The sequence below is a fragment of the Sarcophilus harrisii genome, chromosome 5 (assembly GCF_902635505.1).
Source record: "Sarcophilus harrisii chromosome 5, mSarHar1.11, whole genome shotgun sequence".
In the NCBI taxonomy this organism is placed as follows: Eukaryota; Metazoa; Chordata; class Mammalia; order Dasyuromorphia; family Dasyuridae; genus Sarcophilus; species Sarcophilus harrisii.
Window position 1 is genome coordinate 184281692 of NC_045430.1, and position 15198 is coordinate 184296889.

Genomic DNA, 15198 nt, shown 5'->3' on the forward strand with positions numbered 1-15198 from the left:
GCACATAGAAAATACAATATAAATGTTAGTTATTAGTCTCAATGGCACTTAGTTTCCTCCTCTATAAGATGATAAGATTGCATCTCTAAGATAGCTTCCATCTCTAGATCTTTTATTCCATGATTCTAGCTATAATAGAGAAAGGTATTACTGCCCTTGGTCAGCAGCAGTGCAAAGTCAGCTTAAGGGTAGAATTCCACGGTTCCTCAATATTTGCGTACTTTTAATACCTAATACATGAGGAAGGAAGGAGGGTCAATATATTTCTCCTGGAAATGTCAGAGGTTCCTTGTGAAAGAGGCTGTCTATCTAATGTCATGATAGCAAGGTGTTCACTATTTCAATATTTTGACTTAATATGCAGCATTTCAATGTTTTAGTACTTTGAGGTTTAAATGCTCTTTCCCACCCTTCAGATCTCAATCTTCCTCAAAATATAAAAATCCCTCTTCTTCCCTGAAACCTTCCTTGATGGACCCATCCTGTATTCATGTTTCCCTTGTCCTTTGATACCTATTGTTTCATAGAGAATGTAAGTTTCTTGAGAGCAGGGACTGTTTCAGGTTTGCTGTTGTTTTTTATCTTTCTATCTCTAGGGCCCAGCATACAGTAGGTACTTAATAAGTGCCTGTTGATTAATAGTATTAAGTTTTTTCATAATTTCACAATCCTAAGTCTTTTGCCCAACTGAATTCTAAGCTATTCATGATCTGTGGCCAGATAATGTGGTGTAGTAGAAAGAACACTAGTATTGGAGATCATAGGATAGATAATACATCTGGAAGTAGAAGGGATCCAGAGCCCAGTTAGTCCAATTCCCTCATTTTACAGATGAGATAACTGAGACTTAGGAAGGTAAAATAACATGCTCAGTAGGTCAGGTCAATGAAGATTTATTAAGTGTCTACTATGTATCAGATACTGTCCTAAACACAAAAACTATTCTTGCCTTCCCGGAGCTCCCAGTCTAACGGGGGTCACAACATGTGACAGCTTTGTATAAACAAGAACTAGACAGGGCAATTTAGAAGTAATCTTAGGGGGAAGGCACTAGTATTAAGGGGATGGGGAAAGGCTTCTCATAGAAGTGGGATTATGGTTGAGACTTGAAGGAAGCCAGGAAATCAAGGAGGGGAACATTCCATACTTAAAGGAGAGCCAATAAAAATGCACAGACTGGGAGATGAGTGTCTTATTTGAGGAACAGCAAGGGGGCCAGTGTCATCTGCTCATAGAGCAAATGGAGGGGGGGATGTTATTGTTGGTCCTTCGTTCTTGAAGAAGACCATGACATCATAGAGGTGATGTTATGACATGCAAGTGAACTGGATTTAACTGAGGGAGAGCTGTGCAAGGTCAGGTGAGGCAGGTGCCTCATTTTCCCCTCCAGAATCATTTGGGTCCAGTGGCAGATATAGATTAAAATGACAGGAAATGGCCCCAGATAAAGGGGGGAAATATATAAGGAAACAAGCATTTATTAAATACCAACTGTATGCCACATGCTGTGTCAAGAGCTTTATTATTTCATTTAATCTTAATTTAATTTAATTTAATTCAACCCTAAGAAACAGGTTGTAAGAAGACTGGAAAATTAGGCAATGGTCAGTTTATGAAAAGCTTTTAAAGTCAAACACAAGTTTTTTTTATTTGATTCTGGGGGTAACAGGGAGCCATCCGTGGAAGTTTACTGAATAGACACCATGGTGAGACTTATACTTTAGGAAGATCACTTAGACAGCTGAATGGAGAATGGACTGACAGGAAGAGATTTGTGGCAGGTAGACACAGCAGTCTGTGTGTGAGGTGAGGAAGGTCTGGATTAGCACAATGGCAATGACAGGAGAGAAAGAGGTATCCCAGGGAATCTGAGATTTAGGTCAGCTTCTCTGACTCCAACTCCATCAGTGGTGTTCTTTCCACTGAACCTGCTTGTCCTTAGAAGATCCGGCTTGGAATCCTGGCTCCACTACTAGATTCTGAGCTGTTGTTGTTGCTGTTATTGCACTCTGTATGTCCCCTTGGATCATGACAATGATGTCCCTGGGTGTTCCTGGCAGTTCTACTAGAATGACCTGCCATTTCCTCCTTCAGAAAATTAAGGCAAACAGAATTGAGATGGCTTATCCAGAGTCACTTAGCCGGTAAGTGTTTGGGGTCAGAGCAGAACTTCCGGCTGACTCCAGGCGCAGGACTCTATCCACTACCAGGGGCCCTCAAACTATGGCCCCACGGGCCAAATTCGGCAGCTGAGGACGATTATCCCCCTCACCCAGGGCTATGAAGTTTCTTTATTTAAAGACCCACAAAACAAAGTTTTTGTTTTTACTATAGTCCAGCCCTCCAACAGTCTGAGGGACAGTGAACTGGCCCCCTATTTAAAAAGTTTGAGGACTCCTGCAAGCCTTCTGGCTGCCTCCTGGCTCTCACTCTCTGAGGGTAAGGATGCTTTCACTACCTTTTACCCCGTGTTATTTTAAAGAAAAATTTGAGGTTTCTTCCCCTTATACGTCTTCAAAATCAAACACAGAGCCAGAACTAAGACAAGTCAACCAAGGCTTTGTCTACTGGTGCCAGATTTTGAGAGTGCTGTTGGCCCGTGTAGTTGTCATGTACTTTAAATCTTAAAAGAAACCAACAGATCTCACTACCTAATTAGTAAGAGTAATTAGGTCACATGGGGAGTTGTGAGATGACAGTATATTTTCCTCTGTCTCCCAAACTTGCAGACCCCTTCCTTACTCCCCATGACAAGAGCTGGCTTCTCTTCAGCTCTGACCTGCTTCTTTATCGCACTCACTATCTTTGGGGCTTCTAGTCACTTGCCCTAGGCCAGGTTGTGCTATTTACCCTGTTACAAAGATGGCTTTGTCTTAGGAGAGTGACAGGTACTTAGTAGGTCCTATTGATTTCTTAAATCAATCATGAACATTTGAAAAATTCCATACTTTAAAGTTTTATTTCTACTATCACTAAATTTGTGTGGAGTACCTTCTGGGTTTTCTTTTCCAATTATTCTCCACAACCTCTCCCCTCCTCCCCCCAGCAGAACATTAAAAATCTCTATTTTTATGAATATCCTACTCAGTGAAGTATACCTATTGACTAAATTTTCTCGTCCAGCAACTGTAGAGATCAGAAGTGGGAGAGCACCAAATCTCTGACTTCAGAAGTCATGTGATAATGGCACAAAAACACATTTTCCTGAGTTCAAATCTGGTTTACATACTTAGTAGCTGTGTGATTCTGGGCAAGCCACTTAATTCTGTTTGCCTCAGTTTCCTCATCTGTAAAATGAGCTGGAGAAGGAAGTGGAAAACTATGCTAGTATTTCTTCCAAGAAAACCCCAAATGGGGTCATAAAGAGTTGGACATGACTGGAAAACAATAACAAAAAGAAAGTTTCAAAAGTCTTCCTAGGATTGCAAGGTTCCATCAATCTCGGGACTCTATCTCATTACTATACCAAACCCCTCTAATTAAAGATTGGGAACATAAGCTCCAAGCCCATCATTTAAAGGAGTGATCTCTCCCCATTTCTTACCTGGCTGCATTATTTTGAGACTTCTCTGGATTCTTCACTGTGTCCCTGAGTGAGTTATTTCCTCCAACCCCTTCCCAGATTTCCAGCTCTCTTTTATATGTTTTCTTCCTCTATTTGATTGTAAGCTTCTTGAGGGCAGATATTGTCCTTTTTTCATATTTGTGTTCTCAGAACTTAGCACAGTGGTTAGCACAAAGTAAGTATTTAATAAATGTTTATTAACTGATGCCTAAATAGAGTTGGAAACAAGGCAGTGTTAGAATTTGCTGTTCTCTTAGGTACTTTGCTTAAGCTTTGGGAGTCACTTGTCACCTGTTTTGTGAATGCATATTCTATGTAATTAGGCTTTTCTTAGGCTCAGATCACTTAAAAATGAATACATGAATGAATCTGATGAAAAAGCATTTAATAAGCTTCTACTTTGTGCAAGTGCTGAGCTAAGCACTGGAGATGCAAATAGGAAAATCAAGCAGCTTAAATTTTAATAAGGAGAGACAGTACTTATATAGGGGAATGGTGGCTAAGGGGTGGAAAGTCACTGAGGTATTGAGTAGATGGAGCCATTGAAGAGTACATTGACACACCTTTTCCAGTTACAAAGGCCGCATTGATTTGATTTATTCCAGAAATGGAACAAATGTGTCTGTGTGCGTGTGGGGTGTGTGTATTTGGGGAAGGGGAAGGGCAGTACAGAACATAGTTATATGGCACATGATTGATTTAACTATTTTCTACAAAAATATCTTTTTATCAAATTTATAACTTATTTTTATTAACCTTTAATTTCTCTTTTGATAATACTAGTGCACACATTAAAATAACATAATATCTAAGGATGAATCAAATGGTCTTCTTATTTTATTTCACTATTACTAAATTGTGCTTATCCAGGTCTTTTTTACCCACAGTACTAATCTTGGACATTTTCTCAGTTTCCATTCCCTTCTATTTATTCATTGATTCATTGGAGTGTACGTGTTCACCATGTCCTTAACACCATGCTTAACTATTCCCTTCTGCCTAGAAGATACTGCTTTTAATTTCTCCTGGGAAAGACTATGCTTGTTTACTGTTCTGAGCTGTCAGACCCTCTATGTACCTCAAGCCAGAAACTAAACACTCCCCAAATGGAAAACGTTGAATGGAACCCTTGATGAACTTTTTTTCATTTTATAATCTGGCTTTTGTCCCTCATCTATGGCTGATTGATATAGATTTTCCAAAGGGGGTAGCCTTCCTCCACACTCTCCCACCCTCAACTCCTGAACAGTAAAAATATATCTGAACACACCAGAACAATCTGTCAAGATGAGAGCATGGGAAAACTGCCTTCTCCGTTTAGCAGTAAGAAACAGTGGTATTAGAAAAGCCTTCCAGCAATGAATCCAACTGCATAATATAGAATGTCATTTACAGCATTACATTCAATACATTTTTCATGAATCAGACGAAGCAACTTTTTATGGAAATGAGAGTGGGTGTGGAAGGGAAAGGCTCTCATTTATAAAAGAGCTTATTTCAGGTCCTGCTGATGTAATTTACTTTTTGCTTCTGGGCCAGGCCTTTAGAAACAGCCCTGTTCTGGGGAAGCTGGAAGAAGAGCCCAATACAGTGGGGTCCTCTGGTAGCACACATGTGGCCAGTTGTGAAAGGAATGGATGCCAGCCAGCTTCCCTTGGCCCAGGCCCTAGCCCTCCACGTTGCACATGTGGTTAACTGAATGGAGGTGCTGCAGAGCACTAGAGCAGAATGAATGGAGGAGTAAATGAGGGGGATAAAGAATGGTCTGCCTACAAGCAATCATCACCCCCTGTCCCAGGATGTCCATGAGGGAAGATTGTGTGAGTCAAACACAGTGAGAAAAGACTTGTAAGAATGAACTTGCTTCCTACAGATGACAGCAATGCAGTGATCCCACTTAATCAAATAAAGCTTTCTTTTTTATATTAATAATTGTTTAATAACTTTTCCTGTGACATTTTGAAGGCTGACAACCTATTAAGGCTCTTTGGATATTGGAGATGATCTCACCTGTGTCCTCTGAAAGTTGATCAGAGAAGACTCTGTACTGGGAAGGGAGCCAGGGGGACCACAAAGGAGTGGCTACCTCCCTCTGGCTAGCTTGCCTGGCCACAGGTGACTCATTCTTTCTCAATCCAACTGCCAGACGGATACTACTAGACCAGAAAGCTACATTATGGGGCTGAATCCTAGAAAGCATCCTGCAGGCAAGCTGGGAGCAAGAAAGGATCTTATTATAGGAAAGTTTTTACAGGGTCTGGTTCTAGAAGGGTTTTCTTACTCAATTCCCTCCTTTTACAGATGAGGAAACTGAGACTCAGAGAGGTTATGTGTTCTCATTATCTTAGGTAACCCTTTGTGTGGAAAATCCCTTTACCATGCAGATTGGAAACTCAGAGATAATGTGTCCAGAGCAATACATGAATGTGAACTGTTATCTGGCAGGATTTGAATTCATATTCCTCTCCAAGTCAAGCCCTCTACCTACTATTGCCTAATAGCCTTAATCTTTCTCAGGATGTGCTCAGATGATCTGGGAGGTCAGATTGTGCATATATTGATTCTATTGGGACTCTCTTGGAAATCCTAAACTTCAGGTCAGTTCTAATTGGTATGGCAACTTGATTGGACAACTGGATTCTACTTTAAGATTTACTAGAATAGTTTCCAGGTTCAAAGGTTCATCAAACTGGAAGATGCATTGGGTGTCATCTGATCTGGCTTCTTGATTTTACAGAACCCCATTTTACTCTAAAATCCGTAGAATTAAGTTGTTTTTGTACAGTGACAATTTCATAGCCTTTGACGTTCCCTACCCTTTTGTAGCACTTCATTTTGCAGCTCTAGCACAGAGTTCTTTTGGAAGAGGTCTATGATTTTATCTTTGGTGCAACTCCTTTCACAGATTAACAATTCACTTTTAACATTCAACCTTAGCCAGGTATGAGAGCATATTCCTGTAATTCCTGCTACTGGGGAGGCTGAGACTGGTGGATTGATTAAATTTGGGAGTTCTGAGCTATACGAGGCTAAGCTGATTGGCTGTCTAAGTCTGGGACCAATATGATGAAGGGAAGGGACCATCCAGCTGCCTAACGATGAGTAAACCAACCCATATCAGTACCTGAGTTGATCATTAGTAGGATTAGGCTCTTGAGTGGCACTTCTCACTTGGAGAAGATGGAACCGAATCTCAAAAACCAAAATAAACAAAAAGCATATAATCTTAGTTTCCTAAGTCAGTGAATCACTGAATGATATAGAATACTTGTCCAAGGCCACACAGTTAATATCAAAGGTGTGATTTTTATTTAAGTCTTCCAGATATCAAAGTGGGCCACTATACCCTGCTATTTGGGATATGCTTAGAGAGATAAATTATTTATTAAGAATTTGCCAGGTCCCAGGCTCTATATACCTAAGGTATTATTTATTTATCTAAGCAAACAAATGAAATAATACATAGGAATGCAGGTTAGGAGGGTCAGAAAAGAAGAGAGCTGAAAAACAGGAAGGGGCACACCTGAATGGGTCGAAGGCATAAAACTTGGGAGAGTCAAGAATGGAAATGAGCATGATTGACTTGCTTACTTCCTTAAATGGAGGTTACAGAAAGAAACTCATATAATGGAAGAGAGGTCTGAAGAGGTAGAAGCAATTTACAGCTTGAGAAGGCGAGCCTGGATGGCTGGATAGAGGTGTAAAAGATTAGGAAGTTAGGAGTAGAGCTGAATTGGAAGTGATCATGTAATATTATATTTTGAAATTATATAAAGTTATAATTATTTATAACTATAACTTATAGATACTTATAGGTCTAAGTTAGAAACATAGTGTCGGGCACATAGTAGGCAATTAATCAATGTTTATTAAGTGACCAATAATGATCATCCACAATTCCAAAGGACTCATAATAAAGTTTGCTATCTACTTCTAGATAGTTAATGGACTCAAGAGTGCAAATTGAAGCATATCCTTTTCTCTCTCTCTCTTTCTCTCTTTCTTTCTTGACATGGATAATATGGAAATTTGTTGATATTTGTAATGAGTTCTCTTTATTACTTAAAAAAGATAAGTATCTTATTGACAAATTAGATTGGAAGCCCAGTGAGGTTAGAGATTATTTAGCAGATGTTGGTGGATATGTTGTTGATTTGCATGGTACAATTAAATTTGAAATCATGGGATTCACTTTTTCATGATGTATTAGGGAATTCATGTAGCCATGGATTAGATGATCTCAAAAGGACGTTTTAGTCCTTGGTCCATGAATCCTTCATTCTATGAAAATTCACTCAGTTAATGAGGGGCAGAATCAGTACTAGTATCTGGCTTTCTTTACTCTCAGACCAGAATGCTTTCCCTGTAGAACTCCTCCAGTTCCAGGATATCCTCTAGGTTCTTGGAGGCCTGAATTTGGTCCTACCACCACCTTGTCTCCAAAACAGTGTAGATTTTCTAGAACCCCACCCTTAGTACCCCATGGATTTCTGGGTCTGGACTAAACCCCAAATAACTTTTCCCTCTACTTGCAATTCAAATACTGCATCCAGTAAGTCTCGTGATTTTCTAGTTCAATTCCATAACTCACAAATGGCCTGAAGAGTAGCTTCAGAATGCTATCTGGCCAACTGTGAAACCTCTTGGGTGGAAAGGGTATATAGCATTGGAATACTCTGTCAGAGAATATTAATCAGTGGAATTGGGGATGGGGGAAGCAAGGGAAAGGTAAACTCCCTTTCCAGAAGACAGGATGAAGGAATGGGACCCCAGGATGGAAAAGGAGTCAATCTCTAGATGTACCTGGACTTGAAAAGTTTACATTTGTTTCTTCTTTCCCATTGTCATGCTCATTCTTTGTTGGGTGAACATATAAACTTCAGTGGAAGGTCCCTTTTCTATGTTGCTACCCTCAAGCTAGTAAAATTGACATCAAGATCTTAAAGTACTTCACTTATCTCCTAGTTTTCTGGCTCTCTTTTTCTCTTCAGAGAATTATTCTTTGTGGTTTGGAAAAGAAAGGGAAACCAAGTAAAAGAAATAGAATTACCGTGTATACAATTGTGAAATGACAGACTTTGGAAATTTGGCTCCAAAATACTCTTGACATGGTCAAAGAAACTGGTGCTTGCTTGCTAGACATCCATCTGTCTAACATCTAGGTTAGATCTGGCTGGATCTGTTATATAGTTAGTCAACACATTGCTTCAGGAGAATGATTGTCTTTTTTCCTTGGAGAGATGGTGGTTTGGAGGAAGGACACTACTGAGAGAAGAATCAAGTTCAAATCTCAGCACTATCCTTTAACAATTCATATGATTTTAAGCAAGTCATTTTAGCTATTTTAATAGAGAAGGAACTGGAAGGATAGTAATTTTTTTTCCCCTAGGTTTTTTTGTTTGTTTTTTTTGAGAGGGCTAAATGACTTGCCAAAAGTCACATAGTAAGTGTTAAATATCTGAGGTGGGGATTCGAATTCAGGTCTTCCCAATTCCAGGGCTAATGCCATTGTGCCAACTAACTGCCCCAGGTATTTTATATTAAAAAAAAAATGACACTGATTTATTTGTTTCTTCCCTTCCCCCATATACTTTCTTTAAAAGCTAATTCCCACTGTTTTCTGAAGGTAATTTTAGTTATCTCTCAGACACAATCTCTCTTAAGCATGTGATCCAGTGGATTTTAGGGGCTGAATTTAAAATTGTTTCTCTTAGATTAAAGAATATCAAATGACTATAAAATATCTTAAAGTTCTCTGCCTTGGTTTCTTATCTGTAAAATGGGGATAATCATCTTTTTATTACTTACTTTGCTGTGGTATTGAGAAAAATACTTTATAAACTTTTAATATGCCATAGAAATGTGAATTATTATTAGACTTTTCTCAGACCAATGCAGGTTCGTTTCTATTTTGAAACTGGCTGCTTTCTGCCATTTTCCAAAATCAGAATTTCCATTTGTCATGAGTCGACCACATTAGCATGACTCCACCCAGATTTACTGTCATGGTGCCCCACCCTCATTACCAGGGAAATGTTTACAGATTTACAATACACACCCAACACTTTCTAGTCTGACAACTTTACCCTATATAAAGATATAGGTGACCATTATTACATAAACATTATTAAGGGATACTTCAAGCTACATTCTAGGGAATATATAGAATCATCCTTTTTAATCCCAAAGTAATTAGACCAGAAATTCTTTGCTGGAGAGCTCTAGTTTACATATTCATTAATCGCCCAGGACTGAATCTTTGAACATACTCTTTCACATATTTTACATCTCTCTGATCCCTGATCCTTTTCTGTCCTTTTTATCTTTCTGACTTTTCCCGCTTTCTTCTTTATCAAATACTTTCTCTCTTAAGATATCATTACCTTCTGTTGTAATGAAAATCATGGGGGTTATAAGAAATAATATGCAGAAAATGTTATTTGGAATATACATGGCCTCTAGCTCTAGATTATAGAACAATCTTTGATAAGTACCTGAAAATTTCTTCTTCCTCCATTCTTTCCTTCCATCACCTTCATCAAGTAGCATACATTGACTTATCAGAAATTTGACATGGAGATAGAGAGATATCCTGGATATCAGAGAGACTTGGATTCAAGTCCTGCCTTTCACACACATATTTTCTGTGTGACCTGAGTAGTCACCTAACCTTTCAGTTAGGTTCTCTAAGGCTGCAACTTTCAGTGCTCTAAGGTTTCAACTCTTAAGATTATATAATGCAGATTTGCATTTAAAGGAAGTTTCTCACCAGTGCTTCCCTATATTAATAAAATCACTACTTCTATTCTACAAGGGGAAGAGATGGGCTTATCACAGATTTATCATTGTAAGGGATCTCAGAGATTATCTCATCCACAGTCATTAAAAAATTTTTTTACATGAGAAAACTGAAGCCTTGAGAAGTCATACAAAAGCCTGATGTGACATACATCATAAATGGTGGAGATAGGATTCTAACCCAGGCCCTCTAATACTAAGCCCTTCATCCTTTCCACTCTAGTTCACTGTGTATTCAGTGTCAACCATCTTCATTTGTTCTTTGCCCATCTTTGTTCAAAGAAGATGAAAAAGGTACAGTTGTTTTTACTTTTAGAAAGGAGGTAGAAGGGACATATTCTAGTGGAGATATGTGAAAGTTCTCTGCTATCTGTCTTGCTGAAAGGCAGGATGAAACTCCAACCCTTTACTTGCTTAAAAGGAAGGTACCTGGAAGATTGATGAGGAGAAATCAAGTGAGAGACATTTTCTCATGGAGGGAAAAATTATAGCTGTTTGAATCAGCCAATGTATTTGTTCTACAAAGTTTTTTTTAAAATGATAATAATAATAATGTTATTGTTTAGTTGTATCTAATACTTTGTGATCCCATTGGGATTTTCTTGACAAGGATTCTGGAATGGCTTGCCCTTTCTTTCTCTAGCCCATTTCACAGATGAGGAAACAGAAGCAAATAGGAGGTGACTTGCCCAGGATCTTACAGCTAGTGTTTGAAGCTAGATTTGAACTCAGGTTTTTTTGACTCCGGGAATAATCATAATAATAACAATAATAACTTGCTATTTCATTTTACCCTCAGAACAACCTTGGGAGGGAGGAGCTATACTCATCCCTCTTTACAGATGAAGAAACTAGGAAAGGGGTTAAGTGAGGTGGTCAGATCACACAACTAGTAAATGTCTGAGGCTGGCTTTCACCGCCAGTTCTCCCCACCTCCAGTCAAACACTTCATCCATTCTCCAATGCTGCTGCCCATCGCAGAGAATTGACCACATTTATGTGACTCCACCTAGCACCTAACACAGTATCTTGTTCATGATGGGGACTCAAAGATCATTTGTTTAATGAATGAATGAATGAATTAGAAAACACTATACATTCATTCTTGAGTTGTGGAGGAAAAAGAACAAATATAACTTCGTCTAGAATATAATTAATGATATGGTAGAAATCATTAGATAAAGCTGGTCACCTACTTTACTCAGAAAGTATCTCTGTGAATTAGAGTTTCTTTGTGAAGTCAGCCACACAGACAGCTGGGGAGTGTGTGTAGCGGGATCAGGGTTTTTAGCCTCCAGCTTCTGATTATTTAGCTGGTTTTGAAGAGGGGAAAGTATGATTGGGGCAGCTGTCATACTCCTTCCCATCCCTTCCTTCCTTACTCTCCTATCTGGATGAATGAAACCTGTGCTAAGCACTGGGCTATGGCAGATGTATTTATGAATAATCTGCCCAGAGAAAGAGGGACTGGTGGCTTGCCTATTCAGGGTTTTCCCTTATGAAATTTGGTATAAAAGAAAGTTTGTATCCTTGGAAGGAATAAATCCTGGTTCTTGTCAGCATCTCAGCAATTCACTCTCTGAAAGTCCATGTGATACATGTAAATCAATATTAAAACCACTTTCTTAAGCACACACTATATTCAGGACACTTTGTTACTATCCTTAAGGAGCTTACACTCACAGAATTATAGAATTAGAGTTGGAAAGACAGCAGAGGTCATCTAGTTCCTCTTTCTTATGGATGAAGAGACAAGTTCAGAGAGGTAAATAGTAGTTGGAATTTGCATTCAAGTAGCTGACTCCAGAGACAAGGTTCTTTTCATGGATCTACCCAGTTTTCTTTTCTACCAGAGTAGTTTTAGCGCCTAAAGCTAAAAAGCTTAAAGTTTACAAGTTTTAAGTTCTTGTAGCGCTGGGAATGGACAGGATGTGGAGGGTGTGTGTGTGTGTGTGTGTGTGTGTAAGGCGTGGGCAGTGGTGATTGGGTGTTATAGGTGTGTAGGTGAGGGTGGGGGTGGGGTGGGAGTGATGGGGAGCAGAAATGACCAGCGCAGTCCGAAAGGTAAGACCTAGAATTCCGCACAGCGAGCTAGCTGAGCTCCATTCTTTCAGTCTCTCAGGAGTCTCCAAGAACTCAGGTTTAGAAAAAAGAGGATTAAGAAGGGGGAAAGGGGAGGGGCGGGGGGAGGGGGGGGAACGGGACGGGACGCGTCGTTCTTTTCTTTTGTTTGGGGAACAAATACCTACCCGGGGGAAATGCTGCCGTGTCGGCGGCTCATTCTCAGGCGCCTTGCGCACCCCCCTCTCTGCTTCCGTTCCCCTCCCTCCCCGGCTTGGGAGAGCCTCCGAATCCCGGTGCTGATTTCCTTACCATCTGGGCTTGCATTAAGCACCTTCTCCACAAATCCCGTCCAGTGGATTACCAAAGGAGTTCACTTCTAGGCAACCGCGATCAATTCCTGACCTAGGAGGCGTTCTAATTAGAAGCGGAGCCTGCGGGGTTGGCGTTATTGGTCAAAGTGATAAATTTAACTTGAACTCCGGAGTCTTGCCAGCCCCGGCTTCGAGAGGGTTGTGGGTCATAGGAATGCAAAGTGGAGCTATTTCCTCTGCCCTAGCTGCTAGCCCAATTTCTGGGAAGTCCAATCCTGGGGGAAGGAATATTAGCAACACGGAAAAAAAGTCCCTCTTTTCCTAATGGGGAGCTCTTGCTGATCCCCTCCCATTGCAGAGAAAGTTCCTTTTTGCACGTTATTTCATTTGATAATTACAAGAATAAGATTGTTATCCCCATTTTACATACGAAGAAACTGAGAGACAGCGGAGAAGTGACTTGCCTACAATCACATAGCTAGTAAATGTCTGAGAACTAAATTCTTCCCAACTCCAAATACCAACATTCTCTGCACTGTGCCACCTGGCTAACCCATTTATTATGAGCATTTTCTTTATATATATATATTTTCCCATGGGGATGAAGTAATGGAAGGGAGACAAAATGCTTCGTAATTTAAAAGCAAATTAATTTTAAAAATTGATTAATTAATTAAAAAATAAACAGAAATTTAAAGAGAAGTAGTATGCTTGTTGATTTTCTTGTTAGAAACACGTCCCTCCCCACGGTGACAGCTCTGACTAGCTAGAGAGATGATCAAAGTTCCCGCCAATAGTCAACCTCACCTCTAGGCTAGGAAGCTGGGCAAGGCTGCCTTCTGCCAGCTAGGATGAAGGCACCATCACTCTGCATCTCCATGTGCAGGCTGGCTGGTCCTTTGAGATGCAGAGCACGGCACCTGCTCACAGCTGGAGAGAGCTGGAGAGAGCTTCCCAGCTAGAGCAGCCAGTGTATCAATGAGAGAGCTGGTAAGGTTTTCTTGGGGCAAAGGAAGAGAGAGAAAGATTCTGTCCTATGGCACCAAACAGATCTATTCTTTGGCTCCTGTGCCAGGCTCTCTCTCTGCTGCCTCATTCCTTCCTTCCCCCCTCCCTTTTAAAAAAAATAGTATTATTTCTCTCTCCACCTGCTGCTATGGGACAAAAAGGTCAGGTCTTAGGGAAGGGTAGTCTAGTGAAGTTAAATGAAAATAGAATAGAAAATTGGAATGTTCTGGGTCCCCTTTTCCCTTCTGCCTCCCCCCCCCCCCCCCCATAACAACTTTAAAAAATTTGGAGAGGAAAAAAAAACACAATAAAAGACAACTCACCTCTGCTCCATCTGCGGGCCAGAGTAGCCTGAGCATTGTAATATAGCAGCAGAAGCATTAAGGTCTTCCAACACATCTTTTACTTCAAGAAGAGAAAACCACCTCTAAAACCACACAGAACCCCAATATCTGTGGGTGTTTCAGCATATAATTCGACTAAGAAGTGTGTATATATCTTTTTTTACTGCCCTTCCCCTCTCAGAAATGGAGAAACGCCTTCCCCTTTCCTTAGAAGGAAGGGCCTGCCTGCCCTCCTGGGTGGGACAGAAGTCAGCACCTCTTTATCCAGCTCTCCCTGGAATTGGGGGACTCCGCTTTCACAGACAGACTCTGTTTTTGAGCACATCTGGAGTGACTCATGGGGCATGTGATTTCCTTGGCAGAACGGTGGATAAATATAATTTCTGTACTTAAGTTCCATGTGTTGGATGGACCCACTGGAACTTTTCTTTAGCAAACAGACACAGGGAACTTCATTAGGGAGCCTGGTAAAAGGTTGGCTGAGTACTCCACGGTTCCTGGGACACAGTAGCTGGAATTGGAGAAAGGATGAGCAAGGCTGTATAGTCTAGGATGGAAGGATCATTGCTTTGGGGATAGATCTTCAGCAAGCTGCCCTCAGCTCAGCAAAAACATTTTGTCGCCTGGAGGCAAGATGTCAATTAGATGCCATTCCTTAGGGACAGAACTAGGAATTTCTTACTTGGGGCCAAGCCTGAGAGCTGTTCTCTGGAGAATAAAAGGGAGGGAAGATCCCAATTTTGTTATCAGGCTTCTAGGAAAGAGAAGCTCTGCTGAGAGGCATCATGGTCTTGTGGAAAGGGTACTAGACTCAAGGTCAGAAAAATCTGGGTGGAAATTCCACCAGAGACACTTATGAGCTATGTGAGCCATAGCTGGGAGAAACCAGTTAATTTCTAAAGCTTAAATCTGCAATCTTCTGATAAGTGAAGGTAACAAATATTCAACAAATAATCTAGTTGCAGTGGTGTGCTGAAAAAAAAAATGTAAGCAGAACACACTTTAGTTTAATGTGCATTTTTCATATTTTCTCCATCACTTTCTTGAGTAGGGAGTATAGTAACTTTGTGCCTGGAGTTGAAAAGAGCTCCAGTCTCTGACATTATTT

The 15198-nt window shown here is 40.3% G+C and overlaps 1 protein-coding gene across 1 annotated transcript in view; it reads right to left on the reverse strand.

Moving 5' to 3' along the window:
- The window catches only part of FAM180A (family with sequence similarity 180 member A), a 28198-nt gene extending 13770 nt beyond the window's left edge, over positions 1-14428 (reverse strand). The window contains exon 1 of the mRNA XM_003771644.3: positions 14070-14428. Coding sequence (XP_003771692.1) covers positions 14070-14145 — 76 coding nt within the window. The 5' untranslated portion in view covers positions 14146-14428. The remainder of the gene's footprint in view (positions 1-14069) is intronic.
- Between the last annotated feature and the right edge of the window lie 770 nt (positions 14429-15198).